The 15,665-nt window shown below is 43.3% G+C and overlaps 1 protein-coding gene and 1 non-coding gene across 17 annotated transcripts in view; both read right to left on the bottom strand.

The window, feature by feature from the left end:
• LOC129835956 (regulating synaptic membrane exocytosis protein 1-like) overlaps positions 1 to 15,665 on the bottom strand; it is a 117,444-nt gene that overhangs the window by 22,115 nt on the left and 79,664 nt on the right. For 11 of the 16 annotated variants that reach the window (XM_055901653.1, XM_055901671.1, XM_055901663.1 and 8 more), the window contains 8 exons: positions 11,726 to 11,839; positions 11,046 to 11,108; positions 8,381 to 8,470; positions 7,029 to 7,106; positions 6,244 to 6,312; positions 4,026 to 4,129; positions 3,163 to 3,266; positions 2,048 to 2,208 (listed from right to left, as the gene is read on the bottom strand). In XM_055901653.1, coding sequence (XP_055757628.1) covers positions 2,048 to 2,208; positions 3,163 to 3,266; positions 4,026 to 4,129; positions 6,244 to 6,312; positions 7,029 to 7,106; positions 8,381 to 8,470; positions 11,046 to 11,108; positions 11,726 to 11,839 — 783 coding nt within the window. Of the gene's footprint in view, positions 1 to 1,589; positions 1,743 to 2,047; positions 2,209 to 3,162; positions 3,267 to 4,025; positions 4,130 to 4,572; positions 4,687 to 6,243; positions 6,313 to 7,028; positions 7,107 to 8,380; positions 8,471 to 9,322; positions 9,446 to 11,045; positions 11,109 to 11,725; positions 11,840 to 15,665 lie in introns of all 16 variants that reach the window. The other 5 variants (XM_055901706.1, XM_055901778.1, XM_055901744.1 and 2 more) reach the window with 4 other exon arrangements.
• On the bottom strand, positions 14,245 to 14,320 carry trnaa-ugc (transfer RNA alanine (anticodon UGC)). Its single transcript has one exon. It is a non-coding gene; the product is annotated as a tRNA-Ala (tRNA).

The following is a 15,665-nucleotide window of genomic DNA, read 5'->3' as shown; positions in this document are numbered from 1 at the left end:
TTGTCGCACCTGGACTTCTGGAAAATTGCAATTGGCTCAGAACAGGGCAGTATGGCTGGCCCTTGGGTGTACACAGAGAGCTAACACTAATAATATGAAGGTCAATCTCTCCTGTCTCAAAGTGGAGGAGAGATTGACTTCGTCACCCATGCATACCCCACAAGACATGCCACCAGAGGTCTCTTCACAGTCCCCAAGTCCAGAACAGACTATGGGAGGCGCTCAGTACTAAATAGAGCCATGACTACATGGAACTCTATTCCACATCAAGTAACTCATGCAAGCAGTAAAATTTGATTTAAAAAACAGATAAAAATACACCTTATGAACAGCGGCGACTGTGAAGCAACACAAACATGGGCACAGACACATGCATACAAACACACAATAACATACGCACTATACACACACGTGCACATGGATTTTGTGTTGTAGATATGTGGTAGTAGAGTAGGGGCCTGAGGGCACACACTTAATATGTTGTGAAATCTGTTGTGAATGTATTGTAATGTTTTAAATTGTATAACTGCCTTCATTTTGCTGAACCCCAGGAAGAGTAGCTGCTGCCTTAACGAGTCTTCATTATACTGTATGAATCCAATATCTCTTACCAGGTACCTTCAAACTGACCTGGAGCCAGTCTGCAACAATCTGAGTAACCAGCGAACAACCCACCACATTCCATTCTCTCTCCAGTCCACAATCTATCTCTTAGAACATATGTCAAAGGCCCTGGGCACTCTGTTTTATAACCACTCTGTTTGGATTGGGGGGCGCACACACACACACACACACACACACACACACACACACACACACACACACACACACACACACACACACACACACACACACACACACACACACACACACACACACACACACACACACACACACACACAGACTTCAAAACATTAGGCTGCTAATAAGGGCCTGCCCAGGAGAGGCTCAGGGGATTGGGTCATTTGTCCGTGTCAGCAGGCAGGCTGTGGTGGACTGGACTGGTCAGCCGTAGGGACGTTAGGGCTGTGCAGGGAGGGAAGTTATGAGTGGGGTTATGTGAGTGAGGCCGTTGGGGTTATAGGACTATGGGATGGTTGGCTAAGAAAGTATAATAAGACTGTGCTGGGTTTGAGGGGACACTAGTTTGTACATGTAAAGCAGGGGTGTCAAACTCATTCAACGGAGGGCATACTGCAGCAGGTTTTTGGTCTTTCACTTCAATTAAGACCAAGACAACCAGGTGAGGGGAGTTCCTTACTTATTAGTTCCTTACTTATTAGTGACCTTTATCCATCAATCAAGTACAAGGGTGGAGCGAAAACCCGCAGACACTTGGCCATCCTTGGAATGAGTTTGACACGTGATGTAAAGCCAGGTAGGTTTGAGGGGACACTAGGTGACAGTTACAGTAGGTGGTTGAGGCTGTTTACAGGTCACAACAAGAGCAATAGGGTTACGGGGACCATGGTTAGTGGGTACACAGCGATTATGTGAGGTCCCTAAAATATGGGCTCTTGTTCTGCCATGGCCCATTGTAGGTCCCTCCATCCCGTGACGGAGCGAAGGACCTTTTCTCTTTTCTTTACCTGGCGTCTTTGGGGTCCCCAGAAACAGTGTGTCTCCTCCTCTTCAGCTCTTGAGAGAAGCGTCTCTTCCCTGCTGCCCTCATCCTTTCCTGCTCCCCATTCATCCCCCACGAGATCCTCCTCTCCTTCTTCTCGTCCTCTAAAGACTTGGACCTGTGTCCATTCATTTTGGGGTTCCCCACCGTGTGTGTTTGTGTGCATGCAATGCACGTATTCATAGAGAAGCACGATCATGCAAAAAGATTGAAACGTGCACCAATTAGCATGCAGAAAAAAAGACAGACGAAATGAACACAGACTGATAAAAAACGGGCATGCGTGACAGACAGAAGAACAAACTCCACACTATGCTTTTGATTCCTTCAATATCTTCAATTGGTTCTTGATGCTCAATTACCTTGTAAATGATCTTGGAAGAACATATGAAAGTAAATTAAAGTGTCGAGTGGGGTACCGACCTGAGCCGCCCGCGCGGGCGTTCTGATTGGATAGACATGTAGGAGGTGCTGCTGAGGCGTGAGGCACTGCTGGCGCGGGATAGGGCCGATGCGTCACTCATGTCGCTGTCTGACGAGCGGGCCGACACGTTGTCAGAGCTCCGCCGCTGATCCGCATACATCTGAAGGCGGTAAGAGAGGAGAGAGGAAGATAGTTACTGTACATAGTTACTGTACACACAGTAGGTCCAATAAAATACTGGTGTCTAGCTGAGGTTTATGTGTAGATCTGCTCCCCAACAGTGGTGGACAAACTACCCAATTGTCATACTTGAGTAAAAGTAAAGATACCTTAATAATAGAACATGACTGAAGTAAAAGTGAACGTCACCCAGTAAAATACTACTCGAGTAAAAGTCTAAAAGTATTTGGTTTTAAATATACTTAAGTCTCAAAAGTAAAAGTAATTGCTAAAATATACTTAAGTATTGAAAGTAAAAGTAGAAGACCAGATCATTTCAAAGACCAGAAGGCACTATTTTCTTGTTTTTTTATTTACGGATAGCCAGGGGCACACTCCAACATTCAGACATCATTTACAAACAAAGCATTTGTGTTTAGTGAGTCCACCAGATCCGAGGCAGTAGGGATGACCAGGGATGTTCTCTTGATAAGTGCATGAATTTGACCATTTTCCCATCCTGCTAAGCATTCGAAGTGTAACGAGTACTTTTTGGGTTTCAGCAAAAATGTATGGAGTAAAAAGTACATTGTTTTCTTTAGAAATGTAGTGAAGTAAAATTAAAAGTTGTCAAAAATATAAATAGTAAAGTAAAGTACAGATACCCCAAAAAACTACTTAAAGTAGTACTTTCAAGTATTTTTACTTTAGTACTTTAAACCACTGCTCCCCAATACCCAAAGTGGCATCTGTGTTATAACTGACAATGGAAAAGTAATCAGCATAGAAAACTCTCCAACTTTTTATATGTGAAGGACAATGGCTATCTTGAACGACAGTTAATATACTGTAGCTCTAGGTCTATAACTATATAATTACAACAAAGTTGTAATGTTATGGTGGACCACGAAATAGTGCCTGTCTTCCAACAGAGAGATGCAGCAACAGTACTGACCTCTCGTTTGGTCTTGAGGTCCGTCTCGGGGTCATGGGAGGCTGAAGGCCGGTAGGAATGTACTTTCATGTTCATCTGTCTGGCTCGCTCCTCTACTGCTAGAGCTGGGAGGAAATTACTTAATTAATGAATACAGTAATAATACAGTAATAATACAGTAAATTACACAAGAAACCCACAACCTCTCAGGTGAATGACAGTGAAGGTGAATGATGTAGGGTGAAGTTGCTCCTAGACGCTGATCTTGGGTCAGTTTTGCATTTCCCCTACTTATGTTTAAGGTTAGGATTCGGGGAAGGGAAATCTGATCCTAGATCTGTACCTAGGGGAAACTACACCCGGGAACAAGGTGAACAGAGGAACAGGAGGTGATTGGAGGTGTTAGACAACTGTACAGTACTCTTAGTGTCATTGTTCTATTTGAACACTAGGTGGCGCATGCTGTGCATCACTTTCATTAGATGTCATTTTCATTAGATGTCATGTACGGAATACTACAGCTTGCACAGAGGGTCATAATTGTTGGGGGATATAAAGAGGGAAAAAGGATAATCACATCTACTGTATAGAAAGGGTCTAAAATCTAAAACATAATATAAAGTTGGGTCAGATACAGTCGTGCCATTGAATTACCTTTTTCATTAGGTTTACTCGCATCAAACGGTTTATTATCTACAGGTATATTTTCTTCATGTACATGGAGGTAGAAGAGAATGAGGAATGTAAAGAAACAGAGAAGAGTGAGGAAGAGTACTCAGACAAAATGGTTTTGATTTAGTCGGATTTGTAGAACGAGACACATCATGACACGCACAGACAGACAGACAGACAGACAGACAGACAGACACTCCTTGGCAGCCTACCTTGCTCTACACTGCTGCTTCTGGCAGGAACCTGTGGCAGCTGTCTGCCCCTGCGACCTGACTGGGGAGTCCCCGTAGGAGGGGAGGGGCTGTGGGTGTGTGTTCTGAGAGAGAGAGAGAGAGAGAGAGAGAGAGAGAGAGAGAGAGAGAGAGAGAGAGAGAGAGAGAGAGAGAGAGAGAGAGAGAGAGAGAGAGAGAGAGAGAGAGAGAGAGAGAGAGAGAGAGAGAGAGAGAGAGAGAGAGAGAGAGGAGAGAGAGAGAGAGAGAGAGAGAGAGAGAGAGAGAGAGAGAGAGAGAGAGAAAGGGAAATTAAATACAAGCGAATGAGTTCAACTCCTCTACAGTAGGCCCATTCCAGCATATATAAAACCCAGGGTGGCTACATCCTTGACCAAACACTAGAAGGAACCAATGGGATTGGTTTACTGCTCCCACAACCAATAAGAGCAGCAGGACAGTGGGTATAGGGAGCACAGAGGTCAAAACGGGACAAAGGTGTACAACAAGGGGTTGCTAAGGGGGTATATTTTTGGGCACCAGCATGCACCTGTCCTGTCGTGGTGAGTTAGGGGCAGATCCCCCCAGGGGTGTCTGGTTAAAGGGGCGCAGCGGCCCCCCTCTCCCCCTACTGCCCCTCAGTATTGAGGTGGGCTGGATACGACTGGCATCAACAGGCCACGTGGAAAGAAAAGAACAAACAAACGAAAGAAAGCTAAATGATATAAATGGTAAAGAATGTAAATCATATTCAACATAAAGAAGGACTGTATGGCCCACAATGTAAATCATATTAAACATAATGAAGGACCTTATGGCCCACAATGTAAATCATATTCAACATAATGAAGGAACTTATGGCCCACAATGTAAATCATATGAAACATAATGAAGGACCTTATGGCCCACAATGTAAATCATATACAACATAATGAAGGCCTTTATGGCCCACAATGTAAATCATATACAACATAATGAAGGTCCGTATGGCCCACAATGTAAATCATATGAAACATAATGAAGGACCTTATGGCCCACAATGTAAATCATATTCAACATAATGAAGGACCTTATGGCCCACAATGTAAATCATATACAACATAATGAAGGACCTTATGGCCCACAATGTAAATCATATACAACATAATGAAGGACCTTATGGCCCACAATGTAAATCATATACAACATAATGAAGGACCTTATGGCCAACAATGTAAATCATATTCAACATAATGAAGGACCTTATGGTCCACAATGTAAATCATATACAACATAATGAAGGACCTTATGGCCCACAATGTAAATCATATTCAACATAATGAAGGACCTTATGGCCCACAATGTAAATCATATACAACACAATGAAGGACCTTATGGCCCACAATGTAAATCATATACAACACAATGAATGACCTTATGGCCCACAATGTAAATCATATACAACATAATGAAGGACCTTATGGCCCACAATGTAAATCATATACAACATAATGAAGGACCTTATGGCCCACAATGTAAATCATAAACAACACAATGAAGGACCTTATGGCCCACAATGTAAATAATATACAACATAATGAAGGACCTTATAGCCCACAATGTAAATCATATACAACATAATGAAGGACCTTATGGCCCACAATGTAAATCATATACAACATAATGAAGGACCGTATGGCCCACAATGTAAATCATATACAACATAATGAAGGACCTTATGGCCCACAATGTAAATCATATTCAACATAATGAAGGACCTTATGGCCCACAATGTAAATCATATTCAACACAATGAAGGACCTTATGGCCCACAATGTAAATCATATTCAACACAATGAAGGACCTTATGGCCCACAATGTAAATCATATACAACACAATGAAGGACCTTATGGCCCACGATGTAAATCATATACAACACAATGAAGGACCTTATGGCCCACAATGAACCAGAACACAATAACTGAAGGACATAACAACACAAGAAAACACAGAGCTAGGGCTATGGGTCTACTGACAGTACACCTTAACAACGCTCATTTAGAAGAGGTTTTGCTCTGCTGCTAAATTGCATTCAAAGCAAAGTCACAATTTGTAACAATTCAGATTGACATCAGACATCAACACGTTCCACATTTGAAGAGCGATGATCTCCATCCAGATAGAGGACAGGATGAATGGGGGTGTATGAGAGGGATGGGGTGAATGAAAGAATGACCTTACCTGTCAGCCTCCAGGCCTTTCTTGCTGTCACCTCTCTGACTGTTAGGTCTGCCCAGGCTCCCTGACTGCCTGTGACGTGGAGGACATGACAACAAGACAAAATGGAGGATGGGTAACCCGATGGTGAAACAAAACTAAAGATGAATCTTGAATGCGTGGTCAGCTGGTGTTTTATTTCAAATAAAAGAGATGCTTTGGCTGAAATGATTTTGTTAAAAAAAAAAATGCTGATGCAACATTTTAGACTACTATATTGCACTACTACATTGCTTGCTACCAACTGTTCAGAACAGAAACATCAGAACACCATGACAACGGAGCACGCGGAAGTCAGATGTGTAGCAGAGGAAGCAGGAAGTCAGGTGTGTAGCAGAGGAAGTAGGAAGTCAGGTGTGTAGCAGAGGAAGCAGGAAGTCAGGTGTGTAGCAGAGGAAGTAGGAAATCAGATGTGTAGCAGAGGAAGCAGGAAGTCCGATGTGTAGCAGAGGAAGCAGGAAGTCAGGTGTGTAGCAGAGGAAACAGGAAGTCAGGTGCAGGTCAGCAAGGTGAAGCAGCAAGAGGAGCAGTAACTACAGCGTTACAGCAACCCACCAGTTTACACTGTAATCTAGAACATCTAGGAAAGCTATAAAGTGCAGGGTTAGGTTTAGGGCAGGGCTAGCGCAAGGGTTAGGCTTATGGTTAGAGGAAAACTATAGTAGCCACGCAGTGCTAAGCAAGTACAGTAGCAGGACTGCAGCTTGGGTCCTGGGAGGTAAGGGTAGGGCTAGATCGGTACCCAGTACCTTTCTTCCTCTGGGGAGGCCTGCTCTACTAAAATCCTGGGGCTTGTGGGCTGTCTGCGGGGCAGAGAGTTGGAGCATCTGGAGGTGTGGTGGGGGGAAGCAACCCCCAGGTGAGGAAACAGGGAGAGGGACACAGTGAGTGGAGGGAGGGCTGGGTTCATGTTAGTTTAGAACGAGCGAAAAACATTGGGATTCCCTGGCAACTAGAATGCCTCTGCTGGCCAAAACACTCTGTGACAGTAGGTGTGAATTATTGTGCAGGTCAATGTGAAAGAGCTGTTATTGTGTAGTCACTGTGTTGCTCAGCACCTCTCAATATACACTGAGGAGCTAGTGGTGAACAAAATTGATAGACAACATGCATGACAGGAACGGGGGAAGTGATGTTGAATCTTTGTTGATTCAACGTATTGGTATACTCTGGGAGAATAGAACACTCAAATTATAGGTTTTTTATTGCAGGATTTGAGAGAATAAAGAAAGTTCAACTACTAAAGAAACATTGTAAACCTAGAAAAGGAGGTGCAGTAGGTTATCTCCTATAGAGGACGATGGTGTGTGTACCTGTCTTTATCAGGAGTGTGGAGGTTGGTGTGTGTGTGTACCTGTCTTTATCAGGAGTGTGGAGATTGGTGTGTGTGTGTACCTGTCTTTATCAGGAGTGTGGAGGTTGGTGTGTGTGTGTACCTGTCTTTATCAGGAGTGTGGAGGTTGGCGTGTGTGTACCTGTCTTTATCAGGACAGTGGAGGATGGTGTGTGTGTACCTGTCTGTATCAGGAGAGTGGAGGTTGGTGTGTGTGTACCTGTCTTTATCAGGAGAGTGGAGGTTGGTGTGTGTGTACCTGTCTTTATCAGGAGAGTGGAAGTTGGTGTGTGTGTGTACCTGTCTTTATCAGGAGAGTGGAGGATGGTGTGTGTGTACCTGTCTTTATCAGGAGAGTGGAGGCTGGCGTGTGTGTACCTGTCTTTATCAGGAGAGTGGAGGTTGGTGTGTGTGTACCTGTCTTTATCAGGAGAGTGGAGGATGGTGTGTGTGTACCTGTCTTTATCAGGAGAGTGGAGGTTGGTGTGTGTGTACCTGTCTTTATCAGGACAGTGGAGGTTGGTGTGTGTGTACCTGTCTTTATCAGGACAGTGGAGGTTGGTGTGTGTGTACCTGTCTTTATCAGGACAGTGGAGGTTGGTGTGTGTGTACCTGTCTTTATCAGGACAGTGGAGGTTGGTGTGTGTGTACCTGTCTTTATCAGGACAGTGGAGGTTGGTGTGTGTGTACCTGTCTTTATCAGGAGAGTGGAGGATGGTGTGTGTGTACCTGTCTTTATCAGGAGAGTGGAGGATGGTGTGTGTGTACCTGTCTTTATCAGGAGAGTGGAGGTTGGTGTCAGGTCTGAGGCAGGTGGTGCTGGCACTCCTCACCCGGTCCAGACTGGGCTGCAGATCACTACAGTAGCACAGAGGGAAGAGAAGGAAGGAAAAGAGGAAGAGGCGGGACAGAGTGAAAGGAAACGTGCAAGACAGAGAGAAGGAATGGTATTGAGAAAAAAAAACAAAGAAAGAGAGAGAGAATCGAGGGAAATAAAGAGTCCAAGACAGAATGAAGGAATTGCAAATAGAGGTGGGAGGGGGAAACGAGACAGAAAGAAAAGAAGGAACAAACATTAGATACAGAACAAACTTATAAGGGGGCTTGTAAACCTCCATTCATTACAATAGCGGTCCTTTGCGGCCATACTGTACAGTCAGTCCACCTGATGTGAAGGTTGGAGCGTTGCCATGCTCTTGGTGGAAGAGGAGAGTGGACTGGGTGAAATTTGCGTGAGCAGACATACTACAGCACAGATACTCTCTCTATCACACACACACAATCTCTTTCTCTCTCCCTTCTCTCTGGCAGGGAGCCTACTACAGCTCGAGGACCTTGTCATTTGTCATGTCATGGTCTTTGTTGGGGCCATGGATGTCAACACAACACTGGAAAAGATGCTGTGTCCAACTGGCATCGCATGCCTCACATGACACAGAGACCCAATGTATGCTATGGTTTGCAGTGTGCCAATAAGGACTTAGTTGTTCATTGTTTAATACAGTAAACCCTGTTGTGTGTCCTGTGGTCTTACACAAGTTGAGGTTAAGGATGAGCATTCGATCACTCACAAAGGGATGGACGGTGGAGTGCAAAGGCAGGCCTTTTGGGCGGCGGGAGAGGGTCATCCGTGGGGTTGGGGTGGAGAGGTGAAGTCCGTTGGGGGTGGGAGGGCAGAGGACGAAGGGAGTGGGGTAATGGGTTTCTTACCTAACGGTAACCTCATCAGTGAACCTGAGCACACGGTGAGTGAGGACGCTACGGGCGGCGGGACCGCCCCCTCCCTGATGCCCCCGGGGAGGCTTGCTCTTTAGGCATGCAGGGAGGGTGTTGCTACACACGTGTGAATCCGTGGTAGATGGTATAGACGCATGCAAGAAAGGGGGGAAAAAACTCGATTTGACATGCATGCAAAGGAATGAGAGGCCAAATAATGAACAATGATAAAGATGTGCAAGGAAACCCAACAACGGCACTGAAGTAAACAAACAAACCATATCAAAACAGCAAAGCAATACAAATGTCCAATGGACATCCCTGGAGCTTGAGACATGGAGGAGGAATATCCAGATTTGACATCAGAATATCACATCTACTCCATCCTAATCCCCATTCTCAGTATTTCCTCTCGCCAACTACTGTGTAGTGATGGGGGATTGTCTGATGGAGGCCCAAGACATAGACGGCAACAGAGAACACGGTGAAAGTAGGGATGGGGGATTGTCCTGCCGTCCATTATGTGTATGGAGATTAAATGTAATACTGATGATATAAATCCATCGAAACAGATTTTAAATTGCACGTGTCAAAGCATTATAGCATGGGGGAAACAAGCATATAATATATCTACTGTATATAGGACAGTACATAGGATTATAGTATGAAAATATACAGTGAAGTACCACCATAGTATTACTGTAACAGATCTGGCGCAGGGTCATCACATTATAATAAATAATCATTTGGTGGATGCTTATATTTGTCCGATTGGAAATGTGTTTTTTACGTATCCCAACTCCCCCTGAGACGCCCTCGGAGACTGGTACCACATCGGATCTGTAAAGCTCTGTTAGGAGTCGGCGCGGGGAATCAATTACGTTGAGAGAACGTTGATACAACATCATAAGTCACAAAATGCCAACGTTGAGTTGAGGTTTTGGGGAAGAGTAAAAGGAAAGAGAGCAGGGTTTTCTTATTCTACTCTCTTACCTGTATATGTCCTTGTGTATGCCATTGACTAATAGGGGCATTTTGGGTGGTAGTGTATTGCTCGACTTAGCTACACCCCTGTGTAGTTATTTGAGTGTAGACCGTGCATTGATTCAGGGGGGGAAAACAGAAGAGGGGGAAAAACAATACAATTGTATGAATAAAACGTCCAGGCAAAAATAACATTAATCTGCTGTAGATAAAATGTTCAGACAAAAAATGTAATTCACCAAGAGAGATTTTCATACTATTCTGAGGTAAACGATAGAGCTATTCTGTAATCTACTTTAATCTGTTTAAAACCAATATAAACTCAATGTTTTTGTGGTGTCATGGAGAGTGTGTGGTACTATTTCTGGCCTCTCAGGTGAACAAAATAAGTCCCTTTGTGTCTGGAACGAATTCATCAATATTCTAAAACTATATAAAGCTGAATACATTACAAAGATGACTTACACATTGTCCACTTTCTATGCGGGTAGACAAAAGCGAACATTGATGCAGTACATGGAATAGGAACACATCATACTAAACAAAAATATACATAACATACACTTTCTTTATCACAACCATAGACTGTAGTATCACTGACCAAGTTAAAATGGAGTTGTTAACATTGAATGACAATGCAAAGAATGATGGGTAATATAATAGAAGAAAGATGGTGGGTAGGGACGATAACAGTCACGTCTCTGGCTTTTTGGTTGTTGTTGTTTTTGTTTACCTGTTTGTGTGCAGGCACTCGGCACTCCCGCCTCGGATAGACCTGTGCATCTCGAGGACCTCACTGTGATTGCCATGGCGATGGGTGAACCGAACAACCAATCAAAAACAACAACGTAAGAGGATGGTCAAATCAGACAAACCCGCTCATGAGAAATGAATGAGAAGAAATCATGAAATCATAATTTTGATTCAGCATCAATAATAATAAATATGATGCTAAACTTTTAGCAAGAGGCTTTTGCATTAGACTGTTAGTCGTATTAGTAATTATTAGTAAAGAACAGTACTACTGTAGCCTGCTATTCCACTTGTCCTTGGAGTATCCAACGCTTTAAACCTCAAAAATTAAGAGCTAGAGGTCAACCTCTTTGAAATAATTGTGCATATAGGAATACTGTACTTCTACAGGTATTTCATTGCAAATGAACAAAATAAGGAGGAAACCATGAACTCAAAGCTCTACTCAAATAAAATACTCAAAAGTATATCCATATTGTACACAAACACGGAAACTTCACTGCATAACCTGCACACACTCTCTCCCTGCCATACGTCACCAAACTATTCTCAGACCGGCTGTAATCCTAAACTCCCTGATACAGTACCTACAGCATCTAACGTCTAACCTCCTCCCTAATGAACAAAGGCCACCAGCCACCACTGTCTGGGTGATGTTACCTGTCCTCGGAGTACTCGTAGTCCGAGTCCCCGGAGCGGTGCTCCCCGTGGGAGTCATGGTAACGAGCGGGGGAGCAGGAGTGGTGGCGGTTCTGATGGATCTCATCCAGACTCCTGTAGGACATAGAGGAGTGTTACTGAGGTTTTGGTTACAGAGTGTTACTGTGATAACCTTTCGCTAATAACGTTGGTTTTGTCATAGTGTGGACATAAAAGGTCATTGATTTGAGCCACTAGAGTGTGCTGAAGAGTCATCCTGGGGGTATGAATGAATATGAATAGTAGTGAAGACATGAAAACTTTGAAATAGCAAATATGGAATCACCCAATAACCAAAAAAGTGTTAAACAAATCAAAATATATTTTAAATGTTAGATTCTTCAAAGTAGCCACCCTTTGCCTTGATGACAGCTTTGCACACTTATGGCATTCTCTCAACCAACTTCATGAGGAATGCTTTTCCAACCGTCTTGACGGAGTTCCCACATATGCCGAGCACTTGTTGGCTGCTTTTTCTTCACTGTGTTGTCCAACTCATCCCAAACCATCTAATTTGGGTTGAGTTTGGTTGATTGTGGAGGCCAGGTCATCTGATGCAGCATTCCATCACTCTCAAATAGCCCGTACACAGCCTGGAGGTGTGTTGGGTCATTGTCCTTTTGAAAAACAAATGATAGTCCTACTAAGCGCAAACCAAATGGGATGGCATATCGCTGCAGAATGCTGTGGTAGCCATGCTGGTTAAGTGTGCCTTGAATTCTAAATAAATCACTAACAGTGTCACCAGCAAAGCACCCCCACACCATCACACCTCCTCCTCCATGCTTCATGTGGGAACCATACAAGCGGAGATCATCCGTTCACCTACCCGGCGTCTCACAAAAACACGGCGGTTGGAACCAAAAATCTGAAATTTGGACTCATCAGACCAAAGGACAGATTTCCACCGGTCTAATGTCCATTGCTCGTGTTTCTTGGCCCAAGCAAGTCCCTTCTTCTTATTGGTGTCCTTTAGTAGTGGTTTCTTTGCAGCAATTCGACCATGAAGGCCTGATCCACGCAGTCTCCCCTGAACAGTTGATGTTGAGATGTGTCTGTTACTTGAACTCTGTGAAGCATTTATTTGAGCTGCAATTTTTGAGGCTGGTAACTCTAATGAACTTATACTCTGCAGGAGAGGTATCTCTGGGCCTTCCTTTCCTGTGGCGGTCCTCATGAGAGCCAGTTTCATCATATCACTTGATGGTTTTCCGGATTGACTGACCTTCATGTCTTAAAGTAATGATGAACTGTCGTTTCTCTTTGCTTATTTGAGCTGTTCTTGCCATAATATGGACTTGCCATTTTACCAAATAGGGCTATCTTCTGTATACCACCCCTACCTTGTTACAACACAACTGATTGGCTCAAACACATTTAGAAGGATAGAAATTCCACAAGATAACTTTTAACAAGGCATACCTGTTAATTGAAATGGATTCCAGGTGACTACCTCATGAAGCTGGTTGAGAGAATGCCAAGAGTGTGCAAAGCTGTCATCAATGCAAAGGGTGGCTACTTTGAAGAATATCAAATGTAAAATATATTTTGATTTGTTTAACACTTTTTTGGTTACTACATGATTCCATATGTGTTATTTCATAGTTTCGATGTCTTCACTATTAATCTACAATGTAGAAAATAATACAAATAAAGAAAAACCCTTGAATGAGTAGCTGTGTCCAAACTGGTACTGTATATATACAGTGCATTGCAAAAGTATTCACCCCCTTGGAATCTTTCCTATTTTGTTGCATTACAACCTGTAATTGAAAAGGATTTTTTTTTGGATTCCATGTAATGGACATACACAAAATAGTCCAAATTGGTGAAGTGAAAAAAATTTCTTGTTTCATAAAATTCTAAAAAAATTAAAATGGAAAAAGTGGTGCGTGCCTATGTATTCACCCCCTTTGCTATGAAGCCCCAAAAAAAGATCTGGTGCACAACCAATTACCTTCAGAAGTCACATAGTTAATTGAAAAAAGTCCACCTGTGTGCAATCTAAGTGTCACATGATCTGTCACGTGATCTCAGTATATATACACCTGCTTTGAAAGACCCCAGGGTCTGCAACACTACTAAGCAAGGGGCACCACCAAGCAAGTGGCACCATGAAGACCAAGGAGCTCTCTAAACAGGTCAGGGACAAAGTTGTGGAGAAGAACAGACCAGGGTTGGGTATTAAAAAATATCCGAAACTTTGAACATCCCACCGACCACCATTAAATACATTATTAAAAAATGGAAAGAATATGGCACCACAACAAACCTGCCAAGAGAGGGCCGGCCACCAAAACTCACAGACCAGGCAAGGAGGGTATTAATCAGAGGCAACAAAGAGACCAAAGATAACCCTGAAGGAGCTGCAAAGCTCCACAGCGGAGATTGACATATTTACATTTACATTTAAGTCATTTAGCAGACGCTCTTATCCAGAGCGACTTACAAGTACATACCTTCATACTTTTTTTTTGTACTGGCCCCCCGTGGGAATCGAACCCACAACCCTGGCGTTGCAAGCACCATGCTCTACCAACTGAGCCACACGGGGCCATATCTGTCCATAGGACCACTTTAAGCAGTATATTCCACAGAGCTGGGCTTTATGGAAGAGTGGCCAGAAAAAAGCCATTGCTTAAAGAAAAAAATAAGCAAACATTGTTTGGTGTTTGCCAAAAGGCATGTGGGAGACTCCCCAAACATATGGAAGAAGGCACTCTGGCCAGATGAGACTAAAATGTAGCTTTTTGGCCATAAAGGTATGTCTGGCACAAACCCAACACAAACCCATCACCCCGAGAACCCTATCCCCACAGTGAAGCATGGTGGTTGCAGCATCATGCTGTGGGGATGTTTTTCATCAGTAGGGACTGGGAAACTGGTCAGAATTGAAGGAATGATGGATGGCGCTAAATACAGGGAAATTCTTGAAGGAAACGTGTTTCAATCTTCCAGAGATTTGAGACTGGGACGGAGGTTCACCTTCCAGCAGGACAATGACCCTAAGCATACTGCTAAAGCAACACTCGAGTGGTTTAAGGGGAAACATTTAAATGTCTTGGAATGGCGTAGTCATAGCCCAGACCTCAATCCAATTGATAATCTGTGGTATTGTCACGTTCTGACCTTAGTTTATTTTTGTCTTTGTGTTACGTTGGTCAGGGCGTGAGTTGGGGTGGGTAGACTATGTTCTGTTTTCTATGTTGTTGTATTTCTATGTCTGGCCTGATATGGTTCTCAATCAGAGGCAGCTGTCGATCGTTGTCTCTGATTGAGAATCATATTTAGGTAGCCTGTTTTCCCCATTTTGGTTGTGGGTGGTTGTTTCCTGGGTTTGTGTTTGTGTCACCATTCAGGACTGTTTCGGTTTTCGTTTTCATTTACTTTGTTATTTTTGTATTTTGTAGTGTTCAGTTTATTATTAAAATATGACGAACACTTACCACGCTGCATATTGGTCCGATCCTTCATACTCCTCAGACGAAGAGGACGAGAACCGTTACAGGTATGATTTAACGATTGCTGTACACCAGCAGGAACCCATCCAACTTGAAGGAGCTGGAGCAGTTTTGCCTTGAAGAATGGGCAAAAATCCTAGTGGCTAGATGTGCCAAGCTTATAGAGACATATCCCAAGAGACTTGCAGCTGTAATTGCTGCAAAAGGTGGCTCTACAAAACATTGACTTTGGGGGGGTGAATAGTTGTGCACGCTCAAGTTTCTGTTTCTTTGTCTTGTTTGTTTCACAAGAAAAAATATTTTGCATCTTCAAAGTGGTAGGCATGTTGTGTCAATCAAATGATACATAACCCCCCAAAAATGTATTTTAATACCAGGTTTTAAGGCAACAAAATAGGAAAAATGCCAAGGGGGTGAATACTAGAGATAAAGAGAAAGAG

This window comes from Salvelinus fontinalis, chromosome 3 (assembly GCF_029448725.1).
Source record: "Salvelinus fontinalis isolate EN_2023a chromosome 3, ASM2944872v1, whole genome shotgun sequence".
In the NCBI taxonomy this organism is placed as follows: domain Eukaryota; kingdom Metazoa; phylum Chordata; class Actinopteri; order Salmoniformes; family Salmonidae; genus Salvelinus; species Salvelinus fontinalis.
The sequence above is the reverse complement of the archived record's forward strand: the minus strand, read 5'-3'. Positions and strand labels throughout refer to the sequence as shown.